At 35.8% G+C, this 20,089-nt stretch overlaps 1 protein-coding gene across 3 annotated transcripts in view; it reads left to right on the plus strand.

The window, feature by feature from the left end:
- Nucleotides 1-20,089, plus strand: part of LOC107560017 (AP-3 complex subunit beta-2) — a 48,031-nt gene that overhangs the window by 22,395 nt on the left and 5,547 nt on the right. Inside the window, exons 4-27 of one of the 3 annotated variants that reach the window (XM_016244073.1) lie at nucleotides 173-268; nucleotides 1,798-1,958; nucleotides 3,616-3,682; nucleotides 3,761-3,943; nucleotides 4,222-4,398; nucleotides 5,671-5,768; nucleotides 6,147-6,201; nucleotides 6,742-6,813; nucleotides 6,929-6,991; nucleotides 10,063-10,195; nucleotides 10,543-10,652; nucleotides 10,730-10,906; nucleotides 11,907-12,093; nucleotides 12,264-12,382; nucleotides 15,524-15,562; nucleotides 16,106-16,220; nucleotides 16,478-16,667; nucleotides 16,766-16,934; nucleotides 17,183-17,270; nucleotides 17,351-17,460; nucleotides 18,075-18,303; nucleotides 18,397-18,481; nucleotides 19,007-19,104; nucleotides 19,698-19,712. In XM_016244073.1, the coding sequence (XP_016099559.1) occupies nucleotides 173-268; nucleotides 1,798-1,958; nucleotides 3,616-3,682; nucleotides 3,761-3,943; nucleotides 4,222-4,398; nucleotides 5,671-5,768; nucleotides 6,147-6,201; nucleotides 6,742-6,813; nucleotides 6,929-6,991; nucleotides 10,063-10,195; nucleotides 10,543-10,652; nucleotides 10,730-10,906; nucleotides 11,907-12,093; nucleotides 12,264-12,382; nucleotides 15,524-15,562; nucleotides 16,106-16,220; nucleotides 16,478-16,667; nucleotides 16,766-16,934; nucleotides 17,183-17,270; nucleotides 17,351-17,460; nucleotides 18,075-18,303; nucleotides 18,397-18,481; nucleotides 19,007-19,104; nucleotides 19,698-19,712 (2,836 nt within the window). Of the gene's footprint in view, nucleotides 1-172; nucleotides 269-1,797; nucleotides 1,959-3,615; nucleotides 3,683-3,760; nucleotides 3,944-4,221; nucleotides 4,399-5,670; nucleotides 5,769-6,146; nucleotides 6,202-6,741; nucleotides 6,814-6,928; nucleotides 6,992-10,062; nucleotides 10,196-10,542; nucleotides 10,653-10,729; nucleotides 10,907-11,906; nucleotides 12,094-12,263; nucleotides 12,395-15,523; nucleotides 15,563-16,105; nucleotides 16,221-16,477; nucleotides 16,668-16,765; nucleotides 16,935-17,182; nucleotides 17,271-17,350; nucleotides 17,461-18,074; nucleotides 18,304-18,396; nucleotides 18,482-19,006; nucleotides 19,105-19,697; nucleotides 19,713-20,089 lie in introns of all 3 variants that reach the window. The other 2 variants (XM_016244074.1, XM_016244075.1) reach the window with 2 other exon arrangements.

Genomic DNA, 20,089 nt, shown 5'->3' on the forward strand with positions numbered 1-20,089 from the left:
AAACTTGAATCTTATGTTAATATGCAATGGTAATGAGGTTCTGCTCATGAGTCACCGTACGCTCAAGTGCTGAGTCACAAAAATGGATTAAACAGCAGATCAGAGCTCTATTCACCCCTCTGTGAGTGTGTGTGGTTTGTGAGTTTACAGTGACGTGTGTTTTCTCTCTCAGGTGAAGAAGCTGGTGTATGTGTATCTTGTCCGCTACGCTGAAGAACAGCAGGATCTCGCTCTGTTGTCCATTTCCACCTTCCAGAGAGGACTGAAGGTCCTAAAACACACACAAACACATTATTCAGGGCCTAAACATGCTGCTTCATCCTGACAAAATCTCTTCGTCCTCTCTGATCTCTTTCACAACATCCAAAACTTAAGAAAAGGCTCCTGTTTGCATACTTTGTATTAAAAGTGCATAATGTACTTTTGAGTACGTAGTAAGAATGCGGCTTATTTAGTTAAAGCTGCTGTTTATCATATTATATGTATAATAAAAATTATATATATATATATATATATATATAAATTATAGAAACATTATATTTTATGCCATATAATATATTTGTATATATTATATAAATATAAAATATTATAAAACTATTTTAATATATAAATACCTTTATATTATATTTATGCTTGTTGAATGCAGTTATATAAAAGATAATGTATTGTCAGTTTTCAGGGCAGTTTATTGCTAAATAAACAGCAAGATCAAGTTTGTACTTTGTAAGTGTTATTTTAGTATTTACTATTATAATTTTTAATTATAATTTGAATTGCATTTTATTTTTTTATTATTTTAGTAAGTTTGCTTTGTGCTTTTGTCATTTTTATTAGTTTTTGTATTTTTTATATTACTATTTAGGTTTAATTTATTTTCATTTCAGTTTTAGTTTTAGTCCAGTTTTAGATTTTATTTATGTCCAATTAATTTTAATGCAACATTTCTAATTTCTCATCTAATATATTTATAAAAAAAAATACACACACACACACACACATATACTGTATATATATATATATATATATATATATATATATATATATATATATATATATATATATACATAATATGTATAGATATAAAACATTTAATGTTACAAATTTTAACAAACATTTAATGTTACAAAACGTTGAAATTTATCATTTTATTTTGGCTTTATTTAAAATAAGAAAAATGTTTAAATAGGTTTAGTTTTAGTTAACAATAAAACTGTACTTTGTACTTTGCTGGTGATGTAAAGTGCTACTGCACTTTTGAGTATGTAGTAAGATTATTACATCATAAAGTTGTATTTTGATACCACAGACCTTGCGTACGGTTTGCTTTTTCCCCTCACCTTACAATTCATGATTACTTTTAGGTTCATATATTTAAAGCTTCTGTGGTTTTCTAATCGTTTTGTTCTCAAAAGGGCAATGGAGAACTGTTACAAACCTCTTCCACATTGCAAGAGGATTTGGGAAACACTAAACCATAAATGAAATGCATATTGCTAGAATCTGGAAATGGTATTCCATTCATGTTCCCTGTGTACTTTGACTGGAGAGGCACTCTCAAATATAAACCTACAGCACATAGTACATAGTATGAAGAATATGCTAATAGTGATGCAGCTAAATGCTCAGTAAACGCTTAAAATGGTGCAAAAGTGTCATATGGGACCAAAAATGCCCTCTAGTGTTCACATAAAGGAAATACCTCTCACACCCTTTAATTCTGCTGTGTGAAGTCACATTATTGAAGCATCGGTTTCTAAATAAATAATTCTCTGTGAATCATTGTAACCCCTGATTCAGGACCCCAACCAGCTGATCCGTGCGAGCGCCCTGCGTGTGCTGTCCAGCATCAGAGTGACCATCATCGTGCCCATCATGATGTTAGCCATCAAAGAGGCGGCGTCTGACATGTCTCCATACGTCCGCAAGACCGCAGCTCATGCCATACCCAAACTACACAGGTACAGTAAAGCAAGTGTCTGGTCTGAACACAAATCCGCCATTGGGAGTAATTAATTGTTCAGTTAGATAATACTGCCGTTTATTACCATGTTTTTAATTTAAAAGTAGGGTAGGTGATTTGGTTCAAAAACATTTTTTGTTATGCTGGTTGAAAGTCTCTTCACATCCCGACAGCAATCACTAAGTTAAGTGGTCTAAATTTATTTATATGTATTTATATAATTTGTGCAAAGTGTAGGACCATAAAAGGTTTGTCCAATCAAAATGTTCGGTCCGAACATTACAATAGGCTGTCCTACATGCCTGTCAAAATATGTATTTGCATACCTCTGTGCACCCTGTTCACCCAGACATGATTATCAGTGCGTTCCTTAGAGATTAAAAGAACCTGTTATTGTAATATTATGCATTTGTACTGTAATATTTTCTCAGTGGTGAATGAGACATGAGGTAATCTGACAGCGTTGCGTTCAATCCTCCACCAACACCGTCTCTCATCGTATCGCTGGTTAGCTCTGGCGGAGCGCATTCGTGTGTTTTTGAGGAGGTGTGGTTTGCAGAGTGATTATGCAGGGAGGGTGGGGATCTTGCTTTTAAAGCTAACATGCTATTGCTAGCCTTTCCGAAATTGCCTACCCTACCTTTAATTACACTGCCAAAAGGGGTCTTTTTTTTTGTTTTTACAGTTTTTTAAAGTTTCTTTTGCTCACAAGACTGCATTTATTTGATAAAAAATACAGTAAAAAGAGTAGTAGTGTGAAATATTATTCCAATTTAAAGTAACTGTTTTGTATTTAAATATATTTTAAAATATAATTTATCCCTTTGATGCAAAGCTGAATTTTCAGCAGCCATTACTCCAGTCTTCAGTGTCACATGATCCTTTTGAAAATGTTTGTTTTGCCGGGATTGGCTGATGAAAAGAAAGTTTAGAAGAATAGCATTTATCACGTTTTGTCACTTTTGATCGATTTAATGCATCTTTTCTGAATAAACGCATTAATTTCTTCAAATAATAAATTCTTACAAACTTTTGAAAGGTAGTATATGGTAAAAAAAATATTATTTAAACAAATTTAATAAAAATGAAATATATAAAAATATTATTTAAAAATGTTTTATTATATAAATAATATAAAAATAAATTTTGTGTAATGTAATATAATATATAAGTCTGTATTTTATATAAATATACATTTTTACAATTTTAGATAAAAACTTTATTATTTTATATACATTTATAAACATGTGTTTGTTAATCTTAAATATGTAGTTAAGAATGTAAAAATGTATAGTCACTTTTTCAAGTCAATCTCAAGAGGATGATAAAGAACTTTGTGTATCCTTAAATATCCCACTAGCAAAACAATAAATAAATAAATAGTCATTAAATATTTATTTGGAATGAAATAATTTATGTACAAAAAGCATGGAATTATGTGATTGATATAAATCTAGAAAATATAGTGACTAAGTGCTCATTATGTAACAATGTTTGACCACATAAATGCAATTGCAAGTAAGTATTTCAGACAGCTGTATGGTAAGTTTTCTTAGCATTCTAGCTTTTAGTTTGACTACTTTAATATTCAGTAAAAGTAAAACAAATTCACAGGTTGCAGGGGCTGATGGTCATTTCCCTCTCTCTTCTTTCAGTCTTGATCCAGAACAGAAAGATCAGTTGATTGAAGTCATCGAGAAGCTGCTGGCTGATAAAACTACAGTGAGTGACAGAATCTTTTCAGGTCAGTCCTGAGATATGATCATCATTCCTGACGTGTGTGTGTGTGTGTGTGTGTAGCTGGTAGCAGGCAGTGTGGTGATGGCGTTTGAGGAAGTGTGTCCGGACCGCATCGATCTGATCCATAAGAACTACCGTAAGCTGTGTAACCTGTTGATTGACGTGGAGGAGTGGGGTCAGGTGGTCATCATCAACATGCTCACGCGCTACGCCAGGACGCAGTTCCTCAACCCCAACATCAACGTGAGTATCACACACATGCGTGTGTATCAAAGGAAGGACATTTCCACTTTTTAAATTTTTTTTATTATGCAAGTAAAGAATGTGACAATGTGTACATGTGCCAAATACAGAATCCCATGGACCAAACATATAACATAAAAGTAAGAGACATAGGCCAAGTAAAGAAAGTGGCAATATTTACATGTGCCAAATATAGACTCACTTGAACAAACAAACATATATACTGATAGCTCCATAGATAGGACATTTCCACTCTTAACATGTGTGTGTATGTACAGGAATCTCTGTTGGAGGACAGCAGCGAGAAGGCCTTCTACGCCTCTGATGATGAGGAAGATGAAGATAAGAAAGCCGAGGCGGCCGCTCTAGTGAAGAGGAAGCCGTACGTGATGGACCCCGATCACAGACTCCTGCTGAGGAACACCAAACCCCTGCTACAGAGCCGCAACGCTGCTGTGAGACACACACACACACACAATTCTGCTTTTGCTTGATTACAAACTAATTAGCATTTAGAAACAGAACTATTTATTTTGTATATTTTAAATAATTATCTAGAATATTTCACTAATTATATTTAGGCAAAATGATGACTGTAAGAATGAACTGAATTTGAATTGAATTGACATTTGGAATGACATTAATCCAGTCATTAAGTTTGACTAATTACTTTTTAATTTATTCCCTGATATCTAGAATTATTAGTAGTATTATTATTTAAAGTATTGCTAAGACTTTTTTCAATTCAATTTCAATTACAATTCTGCATTCAGTTTGCCTCCTCAATTTAAATGTAATTCAAATTCAAGAATTTAATTGGAATTTAAGAGGCATTGTCAATTCAGTTGTAAATGAAGCACAACCCTGTTTAAAACAGCGATTATTCTTTATTCCACTTATTTCCACTTGTGTACATAATGTGAATGAACAAAAAATGAATGTGCATGAAAAACTGAAACTAAATGTACATAAAATTGCTTTGGATAAAGGTGTATTCCAGATGCATAAACGTTAAGATTTGATTTCATGAGTCATGAAAATTTATTTTTGTTCAGGTTTTCAATTTATATTTGGAGGTTTTTCCAATTATTTTTCCAATTAGTGTTTTTATTGATGTTGTTGTTGTTGTTTTTAATTAATAAATGTATGGTTGTTTTTATTTTATTTTTAAAAATTTTGCACTTTTAGTTTACTGCCTTTTTTGTTTATTTGTTTCCAGTTATTCTGTTAGTGTTTGTTATCATTAAATTCATGGGTTATTTATTTTAATTTGTTTTGGAATTATGAATGTATTTTAGTTTAGTGTCAGTTTTTTCCCATTATTTGGTTATGTGTTTGTTTGTTTATTTATTTATAATTATTGTTATAATTATGATTAAATGCATGGTTGTTTTTATTTTATTTAGTTTTTGACTTAAATTAAAATATATGTTAGTTTAATGTCCTTTTTTCCAATTATTTTGATAGCTTTTGCTATTACTATTTTAATTAGTTTTATTATTAAAATGTATTTTAGTTTAGTGTCAGTTTTTATAATTATTAGGTTAGTTTTTAATTTTTTTTAAATGTTGTTCACACATACCATCAGTATTTACGTTGACAAAGTGCTGAAACTGATTTGCCAGCATTATGACAATGGGACCTGTTCACACCTGACCTCTAAAAAAAAAAAGGTGTACATTTAGCTGTAACCATCTCATAATGGACCTCTCTCTCTGTCTCTGCAGGTGGTGATGGCAGTAGCTCAGCTGTACTTCCATTTGGCTCCTAAAGCAGAGGTGGGCATCATTGCTAAGGCTTTAGTCAGGTTAATGCGCAGCCACAGGTGAGTAATCAGTCACTTACTAATGAAGTATGAACGCACTCACAAACATGCTTCCTGAGGTTTTCCTTCAAGCGTCCCCGAAAGTGTGACGCAGCGTGAAGTCTCTCTGTTTAATGATGCAAGGCTGGTCATTGTCTGATGACATCATTAGTCAATACAGGCGAAACGGCACTAGATGATGAATCTGCAATTCTCACACAGAATTTGACATTAGCTGCGGATAGAGAGATGCTCAGACCGTAAACAGCATTCATTATTCACATGCATCTCTCCATTTAGCCTCTTTAGGAAAATATGGCTTTCCCTCTCAAATACCTTATAAGGGTTTTGAATGATAAACATCTCCATGATGTTGTTGTGTGTTTTGTTTCTCTGTAGTGAAGTGCAGTATGTCGTGCTTCAAAACGTGGCCACGATGACCATCAAGAGACGAGTGAGTGATTCACATAAAAGTGTAAAAGCACATGCGTATTAACTTTGACTTCCACTTGAAAAACACTGCAGATCGCAGAGTCACCGAAGGGCAATTTGACCATTTATTTACATAATATGATGCTTATGTATTATGTACATACTTCTGACATTGTGTTTGACAAATTTTATGCATTAAGTGTGACTGGAAAGGTCGACAAACAGGGTCAAGGTTTAAACAGTTTGATCTTTGAGGATCATGTTACAGCGCTTGATCAGAATGCTGGAGCTTGATGTTTTGCTCCATATAGTTCAGTGCATTGAGCAGCTTTGCTCCTTTTAATATTTTATGATTCAATATTTAAACTGAAAACTTTCTTGTGGTTTTGCTTTTTATACATTTAGTGGTTTGTCCTTGAGAGATTTCTGATTTTTAAAAGCTTTTCTGTATAGGCATAATAGAACAGAAAAATTCAGTCAGTATTAAAAATGTTTTTATGCAGAAGGTGTTCTGTTTATATGAACGCTCTGGTGTTTTAATGTGTGTGTTTTTGTCTTTTAGGGAATGTTTGAGCCGTATCTGAAGAGTTTTTATATTCGCTCCACGGACCCAACGCAGATTAAAATCCTCAAGGTGAACAGAAATGCTTAACTGTGTTATTAATGGTTTTCACCAAAGAATGTTGATTCAGTTAGTTTTGAGTGTTTTAAAGTAGGACTAATTATTTTATTTTCTCTTATTTACACAGCTGGAGGTTTTGACGAATTTGGCTAATGAGACGAACATCTCCACCATCCTGAGAGAATTTCAGGTACTATTTTACATTAGGGATGCACTTATCGGTATCGGGCCCGATACTGGTCTCCTGTACTCGTACTCGTACTTGTTAAAATGCCCCGATACCAAAGGCCGATACCACACAGCATGTGATAAGCACCATATTCAGACAAAGAAACACCAACAACAGACAGCAGAAAGGAGTTAAGGATGTCTACTACGAAGTATATGCATGCAATGAATATAATGTTAAACATTCAGTATTAACGCCTGTATAGCTGATGTGCGTGAGTTGATAAACAAAGCACGCTGAGTGGATTGAACGTGCGGCGGCGCAGATGCGCGAGCTTATCGAGTTAATATACCTTTCTCACAGACATCACTGGAAAGTTTGTAGTTCGGTCGGATATGTCAAAAACAAGTAAGTAAAACAATGCACAAGTTACTTAACGGTAGGGAGAGAGAGAGCGAGAGAGCGCGCTCACATCTGTTGTGTGATCTTTGATGTTCACTCACTTAGCACACGCACTTATAATGAGTGGTTCCCTGCATTATTACAGCAAAGCGTATGATTACAGTACTAACCTGATGCAATGGAGCGGCTCTAATGCTATTAAATTAAAGATGATGTACCATAGAGCAAAAAAAATTAACAGTGAAAGTAACAAACTTGTAAAATACATTTTAATGGGCATAATTAAGTGTGAAAATAACCGAAGGATATACAGTGAAACCAAAAATGATTCAGAGACCAGATATAATTTTTGATATTTTTTTTACTAGTGGGTGCAGGACACTATAGTTCATTTATGTAAGTGAGGATAGCAAAATAAAGTAAACTGTGACATATTATACATACATACAGTGGACTACCAGTAAAACTGATACAAATTTGGGTCCAAAAATTATTCAGACCGAGTCTGGGAAAAAATTTAATTTGAGGTTTGCATGAAGCTGGATGACAGCATGCCCAGGAGACTACAGGGTACACAGTTATTTTTGCACCTGACCTTATCGAATATGCTTTTATAGGAGATTCCCTTTCAGAAGCAAAATTTATGGGAGAAGAGTATTAAAATGAATGATTTACTAACGTTTGCGCTCGTCAAATGACTGGTATTTGAAATTGCTGCAATTATTGTTGCTAGGAGGAGGCACGGCAGAGAACAGAGAGCTCGCAGTAGAAGGGAGAGGATTTTTTCCATACATATTAATGTATTTGGATTGCCAGAAGAACACATTATCCAAACATATCGTTTGCCAAGCCGTTATTTTTTATTTGCTTCAGGAAATAAAAGACGACTTGGAACCCTCAACTAGGAGTCACGCAATACCAGGTCTATCAAAGCTTCTAGCAACCCTTCGTCTTTTGGCCTCCAGTTCTATTCAATGTACTGTGGCGTCTTAATTTTTTTATTATTTTTTTATAAAACGTAATAAAAATGTAAAATTTTATACATTTTTTTATTTTTTATAAAACAGGTGAGGCGACAGACGTGGTTATGGCCAGTTTTACAAAAAAGCAGTGTTACTTAATATTATTTATTATTAAAATATAATTTTTTTTATTAATGTTTTGAATTAGCTTGTATTTTTATATTTTCAGTTTTCAGTTTAATTTTAGTGATTTTATGTGCTCATGTTTATAATTTTAGTGCTTGAACTTAATCTTACTTCAATTACTGCCCAAGGCAAGTTTCGCTTAGTTTTTCCATCTAATATTTATATTTTATTTTAGCTTTATTTCAATTAACGGAAATATTTTTAATAGTTTTAGTTATTGATAACCCTGTGCTGAAGTGACTGTACGCAACCCATTAGCTTGTTTGTATGCTGTTAACTGGTGTTTAGCATACTAGGATAAATGATGCAAAGCACATTAGCAGTAAGCAAGCTGCCTTGCATTATGCAACATGACGAAACTCGTAAATGAAAGCAAGCAAGAAAATAAACAGGGAGAACACACTGAAATCTGAGGTTTTCGCATTAAAATGCCTGAAAAGCTAGTTTTAAGATGTTTAAGGTAATCTAATGCAGTATTTTTCAAAACAATGTTTGAATATAGCTGAAGCTTTATGAAAACCTCTGAAATCACTTTATTTGCAACTATGCTAATTTGCGCTGCGCTTGGGATATTGCGTTGGCTGATATGTAAATGAGATGTTGAGTCTATGTTCTTTAATTTATGCGTTGTTAGTAAATTACCCGCAGAAATCTCCACGCCCATCGGTGCTGTTTTGGAATTGTGCTCTCATGCTAATTTGCCCTGTTTAGTAAAACTGGCCCTAAAATAACTATCTATATACAGTGGGTACGAAAGTATTATATACATTTTTCACTCTTTGTTATATTGCAGCCATTTGCTAAAATCATTTAAGTAAATTTTTTTTCCTCATTAATGTACACACAGCACCCCATATTGACAGAAAAACACAGAATTGTTGACATTTTTGCAGATTTATTAAAAAAAGAAAAACTGAAATATCACATGGTCCTAAGTATTCAGACCCTTTGCTGTGACAGTCATATATTTAACTCAGGTGCTGTCCATTTCTTCTGATCATCCTTGAGATGGTTCTACACCTTAATTTGAGTCCAGCTGTATTTGATTATACTGATTGGACTTGATTAGGAAAGCCACACACCTGTCTATATAAGACCTTACAGCTCACAGTGCATGTCAGAGCAAATGAGAATCATGAGGTCAAAGGAACTGCCTGAAGAGCTCAGAGACAGAATTGTGGCAAGGCACAGATCTGGCCAAGGTTACAAAAAGGTTAATTAAGGTTCCTAAGAGCACAGTGGCCTCCATAATCCTTAAATGGAAGACGTCTGGGACGACCAGAACCCTTCCTAGAGCTGGCCGTCCGGCCAAACTGAGCTATCAGGGGAGAAGAGCCTTCATAACACCTAAAATACACTTACATTACACATACATATAAATTACAACCTAAACCTTTAAATAAAATATCTTCATGTCTGTGTTGTTTTGTCAACCACCCATATTAAGAGTATAAGTAACAGTATAATTCTCTGCTTGTGTTATAGTATTTTCCAGTGTATTTGAATAGGGATAACGATACATTTTCTCTATTTGTGTTCTAGACGTATATTAAGAGCATGGATAAGGATTTTGTGGCGGCCAGCATTCAGGCCATTGGTCGCTGTGCTACAAACATCGGTGAGGTCAGAGACACCTGTCTGAATGGACTCGTACAGCTGCTGTCCAACAGAGATGGTGAGACTGTGTGGATTGCTAGCTGGAGTGCAAGGAAATGCAACAGAACTATTTTAAATGCCCACACTGCCATTAATTATCCAAAAAGTGAGAGCCACTTAGGCAGACATCAAACATTGTTTGCTCCGGTCTCAGATGAGGTTCTTATCATGCAAAAGAAGAAAAATATAAGCCTCTGACTTTGTAACATGTTATTGTAAATCCATTTGAAATGCACTTGAAACTGGTCTAACATATGCTGTAAAAGAACAGCAAGTCGCAATGCAATGGCCAAAGACGTCTGTCAGATAACGTTGAGTAATATTCGGTGTGTGTTTGTTTGCTTGTTTGTTTGTGTGTGTTTTCAGAGTTGGTTGTGGCTGAATCGGTGGTGGTGATCAAAAAGCTTCTGCAGATGCAGCCTGAACAACACAGCGACATCATCAAACACATGGCCAAACTCATTGACAACATCCAGGTAGAGTTTTCATCTAAACTACCTATTTTGACGTTTCAAACAGACTCTGTAGTCCTGATTATGTGTGTGTGCATCAGGTGCCCATGGCCCGAGCGAGCATCCTGTGGCTGATCGGAGAATACTGCGAACATGTCCCCAAAATCGCCCCCGACGTCCTGAGAAAGATGGCCAAAACCTTCACTAACGAGGAAGATATTGTCAAGCTGCAGATTATCAATCTGGCTGCCAAACTGTACCTTACTAACTCAAAACAGGTGAGGCGACAAACGTGGTTATGGCCAGTTTTACAAAAAAGCAGTGTTACTTAATATTATTTATTATTAAAATATTAGTTTTTTATAAAAAAAAATGTATGAGCTTTTATTTTTATATTTTCAGTTATATTTTAGTGATTTTTAAAAAAAGTAATTTTATGTGCTCATGTTTATAATTTTAGTGCTTTAATTAATCTTATTTCAATTACTGCCAAGGCAAGTTTCGCTTAGTTTTTCCATCTAATATTTATATTTTATTTTAGCTTTATTTCAATTAACGGAAATATTTTTAATAGTTTTAGTTATTGATAACCCTGTGCTGAAGTGACTGTACGCAACCCATTAGCTTGTTTGTATGCTGTTGACTGGTGTTTAGCATACTAGGATAAATGATGCAAAGCACATTAGCAGTAAGCAAGCTGCCTTGCATTATGCAACTTGACGAATCTCATAAATGAAAGCAAGCAAGAAAATAAACAGGGAGAACACACTGAAATCTGAGGTTTTCTCATTAAAATGCCTGAAAAGCTAGTTTTAAGGTGTTTAAGGTAATCTAATGCAATATTTTTAAAAACAATGTTTGAATATAGCTGAGGCTTTATGAAAACCTCTGAAATCACGTTAAAACAGCTTAAAGACATTGTTGTGGTGGACAGGACAATATAGAATAAACCTGGGGACACAACTGAAATGTATAATAAATGTATTTTTGAGTTAATTTTCATGCATACTTATGCATATAATATCATTATTTTTTATATTTTAGTTGTAATTATTTTAGTACATCAATTAAAATGAATGAACTATTATAACCCTGCGATCAGTGCATCAGTCTGGATGAAAGCTGGGGAAACCCAACATGAGTCATTGTTTAATCAAGCGAGACAATCTCTGTCTGCATGTCATATTATTTAGATGCACACAAGTACGTTGCCTGTCAGGCATGAAACTCTTGAGAATTACATTCCTTTGTGTATTTCTTTTCTTTTCTGTCTTTCAGACTAAACTGTTGACGCAGTATGTACTGAACCTGGCGAAATATGATCAAAACTATGACATCAGAGATCGTGCCAGATTTATCCGCCAACTCATTGTGCCCACTGATAAGAGCGGCGCTCTTAGCAAATACGCTAAGAAGCTTTTCCTTGCACTCAAGCCTGCCCCTGTCCTGGAGTCTCCATTTAAAGGTAAAGGTTTTCATTTTAGTTTCAGTTTTAGTTTTAGTTAACACTAAAAATCTTGATTTGCATGCAGATCTGAGCACATTTTTACTCTTGAGATTACTGGGACCTTCAGGAAAAAATCTGAGGAGCAGGAGACTATTAGAGATCTCATTTGTGATTTCATTTCTTTGCAGACAGAGATCACTTCCAGCTGGGGTCACTGTCTCATCTGCTGAACGCTAAAGCCGGCGGATACCAGGAGCTGCCCGAATGGCCCGAATCGGCGCCCGACCCATCTGTGCGCAACGTGGAGGTGAAGGATTCTGTGTGTGCAAGGCGAACAGTTCTGACAGGGCCAGAGGGCGCAGGGGTGCTTCTCCTACAGACCACCAGAGGGAGCTCCAACATGCAAGACCTCCCAAAGAAACGCCCCAAAGCGCTGACAAAAAAAAAAAAAACACGCTAAGCTCAATCACTTTTATATCGCTCACTTTCCTCGCTCATTAGCATAACTCCACCCTCATAACGCATAAATCACACAGTCTGCATTTCAGCGGGGTGGTAGCTACTCATCCTGCAGCCCGATTGGTTGATGTGTCAGAATTATTTCCCTTGGTAATAGAGTGCAACAGTCCAGGCTCCGGAAGTAAAAACTCCATTCATTTTCTTAATAGCAGAATGTGAGCTAAAAGGTTGTTAATCGATGGTATATGCTTTTGTTGAAGTAACTTTTAAATAATCATGTTTAACTGTGAAATTCTGATGGATAGTGATGAAAAACTAAATTTCCCATAATTCAGCAGAGAATCTCCACCAATCAGAGAATCACAATAAGGAAATCGCACCAAAAGAATTATTGTGCAGCCACACTCTCATGAAACACTGCGAGTAACGTAGAGTAAATATTTTTATGCACAATGTGCATAGTTTGCAATAAATGTGTAAAATATATTTTGTTTTATATATGTATATATGTATTTATATGTGTGTGACTTTTAAAAAACCTCTATGGGAAAAATGATGGAAAAAATTCATCCAGAACCAACACAGCAGAAAATTGCACTGTTGCACTCTATTAACAGCATGCCAAAAATGGTCATTATAGAGTTTAACTTGAACACTGAACATTCCTTCAAACAGAAATGATTAAAAAACAAATTCTAGAATTCTTTGTCTGAATGCTAGAGCTGAATGCTTTATTTGTGGTTCTAGAATTATTTTTAAATCACTGAGAGTTCTAGAACTGACTAGACCGACACGCCCACACACATTTACATATGCCACTCCTTCCTGATTAATATTCCATGATCAAATCTGCATATGCATGAGGTCTGTACCACACACTGAACGGTCAGGGTCTTGATTCCAGCTTCAGGTTTTTGTCTGCATAATCATGTTTGTTATTTCATAAAGCACTCATCATTCACAGCAGATTTCTTGTGTCTTAGATGGGTGTGTTATCAGTTTTATCCCCTTTAGTGTTCATCCACATCCCCTTTCTGACAGCCTGTCTGTCTCTTTATGTTCCCACCCACCATATTATGCAGCAAGAGGAGGTCATAGACACCAGTGAGGGCCGAATGGGTCTCTTGGGAGACTGGAGAGAGGTGCCCGCAAGAGTGCAGTGGCTTCTCTCTCTGTCCTCTATCTGTGTAGTCGGGTCATCTGGCTCGACCTTTCTGCACTAAAGTGTGTGTTTTTGTGTCTCAGTCTGAAATCTGCTGACCACATTTCCTGCCAAGCAAACCATCATATCGCTAAACCTTCATATTAATGTTGCACTTCCATTACTGTGACACCAAATACAGTATCCTAATTCATCCTAATACAGATTTGTTATTGACATATTGAGTATATGATTACAGACCTTCTGAAAGTTCTAAACTAAGGGGTGAATTCACTAAACAGACACTTTTGCGTACGATATTTCAACGCAAACTAAACACATGCTAATTTAATTAGCCGCAGTATCCGCAGCTGGTGGTAAACAGAATTAGAGAGATGTTTGTGAGCATTTTAATCAAAGGAAAAGAGTAATATAACCGACCGGAATAACAGCTATAGCAATATTGTACCGTCCCAGTAAAGTATGTCAAATTATGCGGTTGCGGTTGCAGAATCTGTCGCATTCATACCCAGCTAACAAAAGTATGTTCTAAGAAAGTTTTGCTAACAATTTGCTTGTGAAAACACTATTTCAGATGTCCTCTGAACATTCAAAACATCCACTTTTTAAAATATTTTTAAAACTTTTTTGGTTATACGAACATTGTTAAATGCAGTCGATTTTAAAACGTAATTTGAAAAACGTAAGACGAACATCTAACGGAAACATTTAAGGAAAAAAAGGTTCCATGAATGATGTATAAATAACATTTTTGTGCTAATGTTTTGAGAACATAAATGAAGACCAGATAACTTTAAACAAACATTCTATTAACGTTACTGGAAGAGGGGTTGCTCATAATTTCAAGAGAACTTTGCTAGAATGTTAGCCAAAGTTCTGAGAACATTCCCTGTTAGCTGGGTAATCACTTAGTACTTAATAATGACCCAAAAGTTGTGCTGTGCAGATTAATTTCAGCATTAAATTTGTGGGCATGTTTATGCGGTTACCGAATTTGCATAATTCGCATTGAAAATAATGACCGCTAAATTGAGCGAATTTAGTAAATTGAACACTAAAACAACACTGACAGATGTAAATAATGCTATTCATTCTGAGTGAATTCCCCCTTAATTGCCCGTTCACACCAAGAACGATAACTATATTAACGCCCACACCAATGATTTATTAAAAGCATGCACTGCAGTTTTGTTGTCTGCCTCTTTAAATGCTCACACTCTTTAAAGTCGGATGCATTCTGATTTGCTGTCGACGTTTTTATTGTTCAGCAGCTTGAAAAAAATTGTCGAATGATATTGTTCTTTTATGTCAGGGGTGTCAAACTCCTGGAGGGCCACAGTCCTGCACAGTTTAAATTGAACCCTAATTAAACACACCTGATCCAGCTAATCAAGTCATTTAGGCTTATTTGAAAACTACATGGTATGTGTGTTGGAGCAGGATTGGAACTAAACTCTGCAGGACTGCGGCCATCCAGGAATGGAGTATTCTATGTTGTTATTGTTATACCTGTGGTGTGGAAGTCACTATTGTCATATAGTTAAATTTATCTCTCATATAGTTACAATTTATTCTCTTTATAAAGTTATCGTTCTTGGTATGAACGTAACACTTTCAGTTGCTTTGACTGAAGCTGTTAGCGAAATATGGACGTAAAACGCATCCAAATACGTGCTAATCTGTTGACAAGTGCAACCTGAATCCTTGTGTGTACTTTTTAAATCTTTTTCTTTCTTTTCTGTTCTGTTCTGTTCTTTTCTTTCCTCTTCTTCTGGCCATCTCACAGCATCATTCTTGCGTTTCTTTTTATTCTTTCCTGTTTGCCAGGTTATTAGGCTGCTCGAAAGAGTCACCACTTTAACCAGCGTGAGTCTGTCAGTCACCCTTAGCGTCAGACCCACAGAGCTTTTGCCACCAGCCTAGCGTAGCGTCTGTACTGTGCTAGACCAGCCTTTCCCTTTCCTCAGCCCTTGCTCTATGATTAAAGACCAGAATCCTCAAAAACACCCCAGAAATGGCCTACAGCACTGGTGCTAGTCGCTAATCGCAAATTTACGTTCTAAACACCACACTGATTCTAGCTTAAAGTCAAATGAATCTTGGGTAATTCAGTGCTGGTGGTCTTTGGGGTCTTTTTTAGGATGCGATTTCTTTAATTAAATGTTTAAGCGTACGCAACAAGAATGAAAGTGGCCATGAATGCACAACCTTCCCTGCTGTAGACCTCAAACGCTGAGTGAAGAGAGGCACAGCTCTCTAGAACTGTAATTTTATTAATGTATGAGTGTAAACAAAGATGTTAGCTGCTTGTAAAGAGGCATTCATGGCCGTTATATGAACCTCTTTCTCTGATTAGGTCCTCCATATGTACTTGAGCTTGTTTTGATGGTGTTTTGCGATCCTTTGCAGATTCCAGATTGGAGCAAATGCACAAGCCGGAAGGATCGTAAGGAGAAGAAATTAGATAAACCATTCTACTCAGACTCAGAAGGAGACTCTGGTCCAACCGAATCAGCAGATAGCGGTAACTGTGGCGAGCGCTTTGACATTAGCATGTTGCTAAGCTAACACTCTATATGCTAAGAAGCACAAGAAATACAAATAAATAATACAATTTTAATTAGATTCCTTATCAGTTATTTTCATTAGTGAATAAAACATATTTCAGTTTAAGATGAAAGTATTTTCATCACCATTTTGAATGAAAATTTACATTGAGCTCATTACAATGCTAATCTTAGTCAGTGCCAGTTAATATGATTTTGCTCGCTCACCTGACAGAATCAGATTCAGGCAGCGGTTCAGAAAGTGCTAGCGCCAGTGATGAAAGCGGTTCCGGTTCAGAGAGTGAAGAGAGCGGAGAAGAGACTGAGTCTGAGAAGGAAGAGGAAGATGAGGAGAAGGAGAAGAAAAGAAAAAAGCGTCTGGACAAGACCAAAGCAAAGAAACCAGCAGAGGAGAGCGCAGAGAGGTGCGCCATCCACACATCATACCAAATCAATGTCAATTATAAGTCCTGATCAGCTTGTTTCGCCAAATGACTCATGAGCTGCTCCATCATTCCCACAGCGAGCAGAGCAGTGGCACCGAGGACAGAAAACGAGGCAGGAAGGCAGTGAAGAATCAGAAAAGTTCCTCAGAATCCGAGAGTGAATCAGAAAGCAGCGAATCAGAGGACGAGTCGGAGGAGGAGTCAGAGGAGGAGTCTGAGTCCGACACCAACATCAGGAAGAAGAAGGTTGGGCTAGATTGAAATAGAATACTAGCTTACTACGTAGTTAATACTGTGCATTATATACAGCATGCTGCCTGCTGTTTTTTTTAAATAATAAATTCAACTTAAAAGTAGTATGCTACTGTTGTTACATGAGCTGCATAGGAGATAAAACAATGCAGACAGTATGTTAATAAACAGTGCTATTATGCTATTTTAGTGTTAATCTTATGGATAAGAGTTAACGCAAGACTTTTTCTCATTTCGCTCAGACGCCTGTATCAAAACAACCTCCCAAACAATCCAAAAAAGAGAGCAAGAAGGAGACGCAGGAAATGTCTTTGCTGGATCTGGATGACTGTGAGTAAAACCTCTAACACATACAAGATCAAAGACAAATGCTTGAATGTAAAAGTACAATTTGTCTTTCTCTCTCCCAGTTGAACCGACCCCAACATCGGCTCCAGTGACTCCGGTTAACTTCCTGTCCAGTAGTCTGGTGTCTGATCTGGAGGGTTTGTCACTGACCGACACTATTCTTGCACCTACAGTGAGTTTTGGGCCAAAGTACAATTGTAAATTGAAATAAATACAGCAGAAATATTGTCATAATCTAGGGTTTTCATTTTAGATCTGAATCTGCAGAAAAAAGTTATTTTCCCTTTATAAATTAATTTTTATTATTTTCAGAATACAAAAAAGAAAATCATATGCAATGCAAGATTTAAAAAAACAAAAGTTTCTTTTTCTAATTTTTTCCCACTGGTAATTTTAAGCATAAACATTTTGTTATATTGCTCTGAAATTTAATATTTAATATTTTTTAAATTGTAAATATTGCATTTCAGACCTTTTCCCTCAGAACTACGAAATACAAACTCATAATTGCAAGGAAAAAGACAGAAATGTGAGAATAATTCACAATTACTTTTTTTAAATTTTGAATAGAAAGTTCAAAACAACAGCAGTTACTTTAAATATAAATCTTTTGTAACATTATAAATGTCTTTACTGTCACTTTTGATCAGTTGAATTCATCCTTTGCTGAATAAAAGTTTTTATTTCTTTCCAAGAAAAAAAAATCTTACTGACCCAAAACTTTTGAACGGTACTGTATAATATGATTGATTTGATATAAATAAAATCTCTTCTGTTTTCTCACAGACAATTGCTCCTTCTGGTTCGATAAAGATGTATGAGCTCCTACATCGTATAACAGGTGAGGGTCTTGCGGTTGAGTATTGCTTCAGCCGGCAGCCCTTCAGTCCAGACCCTAACATGGTGGCCGTCCAGATCCAATTCACCAACAACACCAACTCCGAGACCAAAAACCTGCACATCGAGGAGCCCAGGCTGCAGTCTGGGATGAGGATCCGAGAGTTCGCTGAGATAGGTCTGCAACCCAGCACAGTATGAGATTGTCTACACAAGCTTTTTCTACGACTACTTTAGGTTTATTTTTGTTCTGTTTGCATTGTTCTTTCAGAAGTGTTAGCAGCAGGTGAATCGGTTACTGTGGTGATGGGCATAGATTTCTGTGATTCTACACAAGCAGCAAACTTCCAGCTGTGGTGAGTGTTTAAGAAGAGCTAAATTATAAACTTCTATTTCCTGATGTCCGCTTGTTAGCCATCTCAGTTAACACCAGAGTGCCACAAGGATCTGTCTTAGGCCCTTTACTATTTTCAATATACAGAACTTTCACAGAAAATTCCAAAGTAACAATCCCATAATGTTTGCAAAATAATAAAATGATTGGTTATTTAATGTTCTTAACATTTGCGTAACAAAAAAAATTCTAAAATCATTTAAAAGAAGGAAGGATCTGAGAAAATTCAGAAATAACAGTTCCATAATGTAATGGTTAACAGTAGCAGAACATTCTTAGAACATATTTTTGTTAGCTAGTTAGTCACCTTGACATTAAATAAAAATAGAATGGTCCATTTATGGTCGTAATTTAGCTTTTCGTGGCCATTCTTCGCCTTTACAATTAAACGGGCTTCATATTTCTTTATGTAAATCACCTCCATTCATATAAATCATATAACAGTTTCTTGACTCCAATTCCAAGAATCTTTGTTTACTTTTTTCAGTACTCACACCCGCAAGTTCTTCGTTTCCATCCAGCCGCCCGTCGGGGAGCTAATGACACCTGTGTTTCTGACAGAAAACGACTTCAAGAAGGAGCAAGGTAAGAGAATGTCAGCCCATCCTCGTTTTAGCACTCCCAGTTGCTCTATTGCTTGCTCCTTTTCCTCAAAACGCCTGTCATTTTTTTTCTTCCTGTGTAGCAGTGTCTCTCTGAAATTCATTTTCAACAATTGATATGACAGAGAGAGAAGTTATGTCTCTCTTTCATTATTCATGAAATATGAATTTCATGTTTCATGGCTTTTCCTAATCTGACTTCTTCCATTGTGCACTAAAACTACAAATTTTCGTAACCAGAATTTTGGCTCTTGATACCACAGACCACTTTCTTGTGTACTGTTAACATTTGCATGCAAGCATTAGCTTCTAGCTAAACTCGTTAGCTTACAATTCATTATTCACCACAGCGCAAAGTGTTGTGTAGTGGAAGTAGTACCATAGTAGTACAATTTTTTACATAAAACGGGAGGCAAATCTGAATCTAGCATACATTGTAGCCTGTAGATAGCATGCTGCTAACAGCTCAGCATAAACGTTTGTCAGTTTAGCATTTTAGTGTATTTGTTTTAACATATTAGTTTAACAAACTCATGTTTTCCTCTTCCGTGGACTCGTTTTGCCGCTGTTCGTTAGAGAATCTTTTGAATGGTAAGTTAATCTGATGTAGCTGATTAGCATAGCTCCGCCTCTTCCCCTATTGTTCCTGATTTGTTTACACAGACACACAACCAGCTAACAGAGAACTTTGGCTAATGTTCTGGCAAAGTTATGAAAAATGTTCTTCCAGTAACGTTACTTGTTTAAGTTATCTTTAATAATGTTCTCAAAAAGTTAGCACAAAAACGTTATTTATATATTGTTCATGGAATTAATGTTTTGTGAAACATTAGTCTAACATTTTTTACATTTGTTACTACCTGTTTGAGAACGTTCAGAGAAAATTCATAAGTAACATTCCCATAATGTTTGCTAAATGCTCAAATGAAATGTTCAAATAACAAAGAAAAAAATATTTTTCAAAGCAT

The sequence above is a fragment of the Sinocyclocheilus grahami genome, unplaced genomic scaffold, assembly GCF_001515645.1.
Source record: "Sinocyclocheilus grahami isolate Dianchi unplaced genomic scaffold, SAMN03320097.WGS_v1.1 scaffold707.1, whole genome shotgun sequence".
NCBI lineage: Eukaryota > Metazoa > Chordata > Actinopteri > Cypriniformes > Cyprinidae > Sinocyclocheilus > Sinocyclocheilus grahami.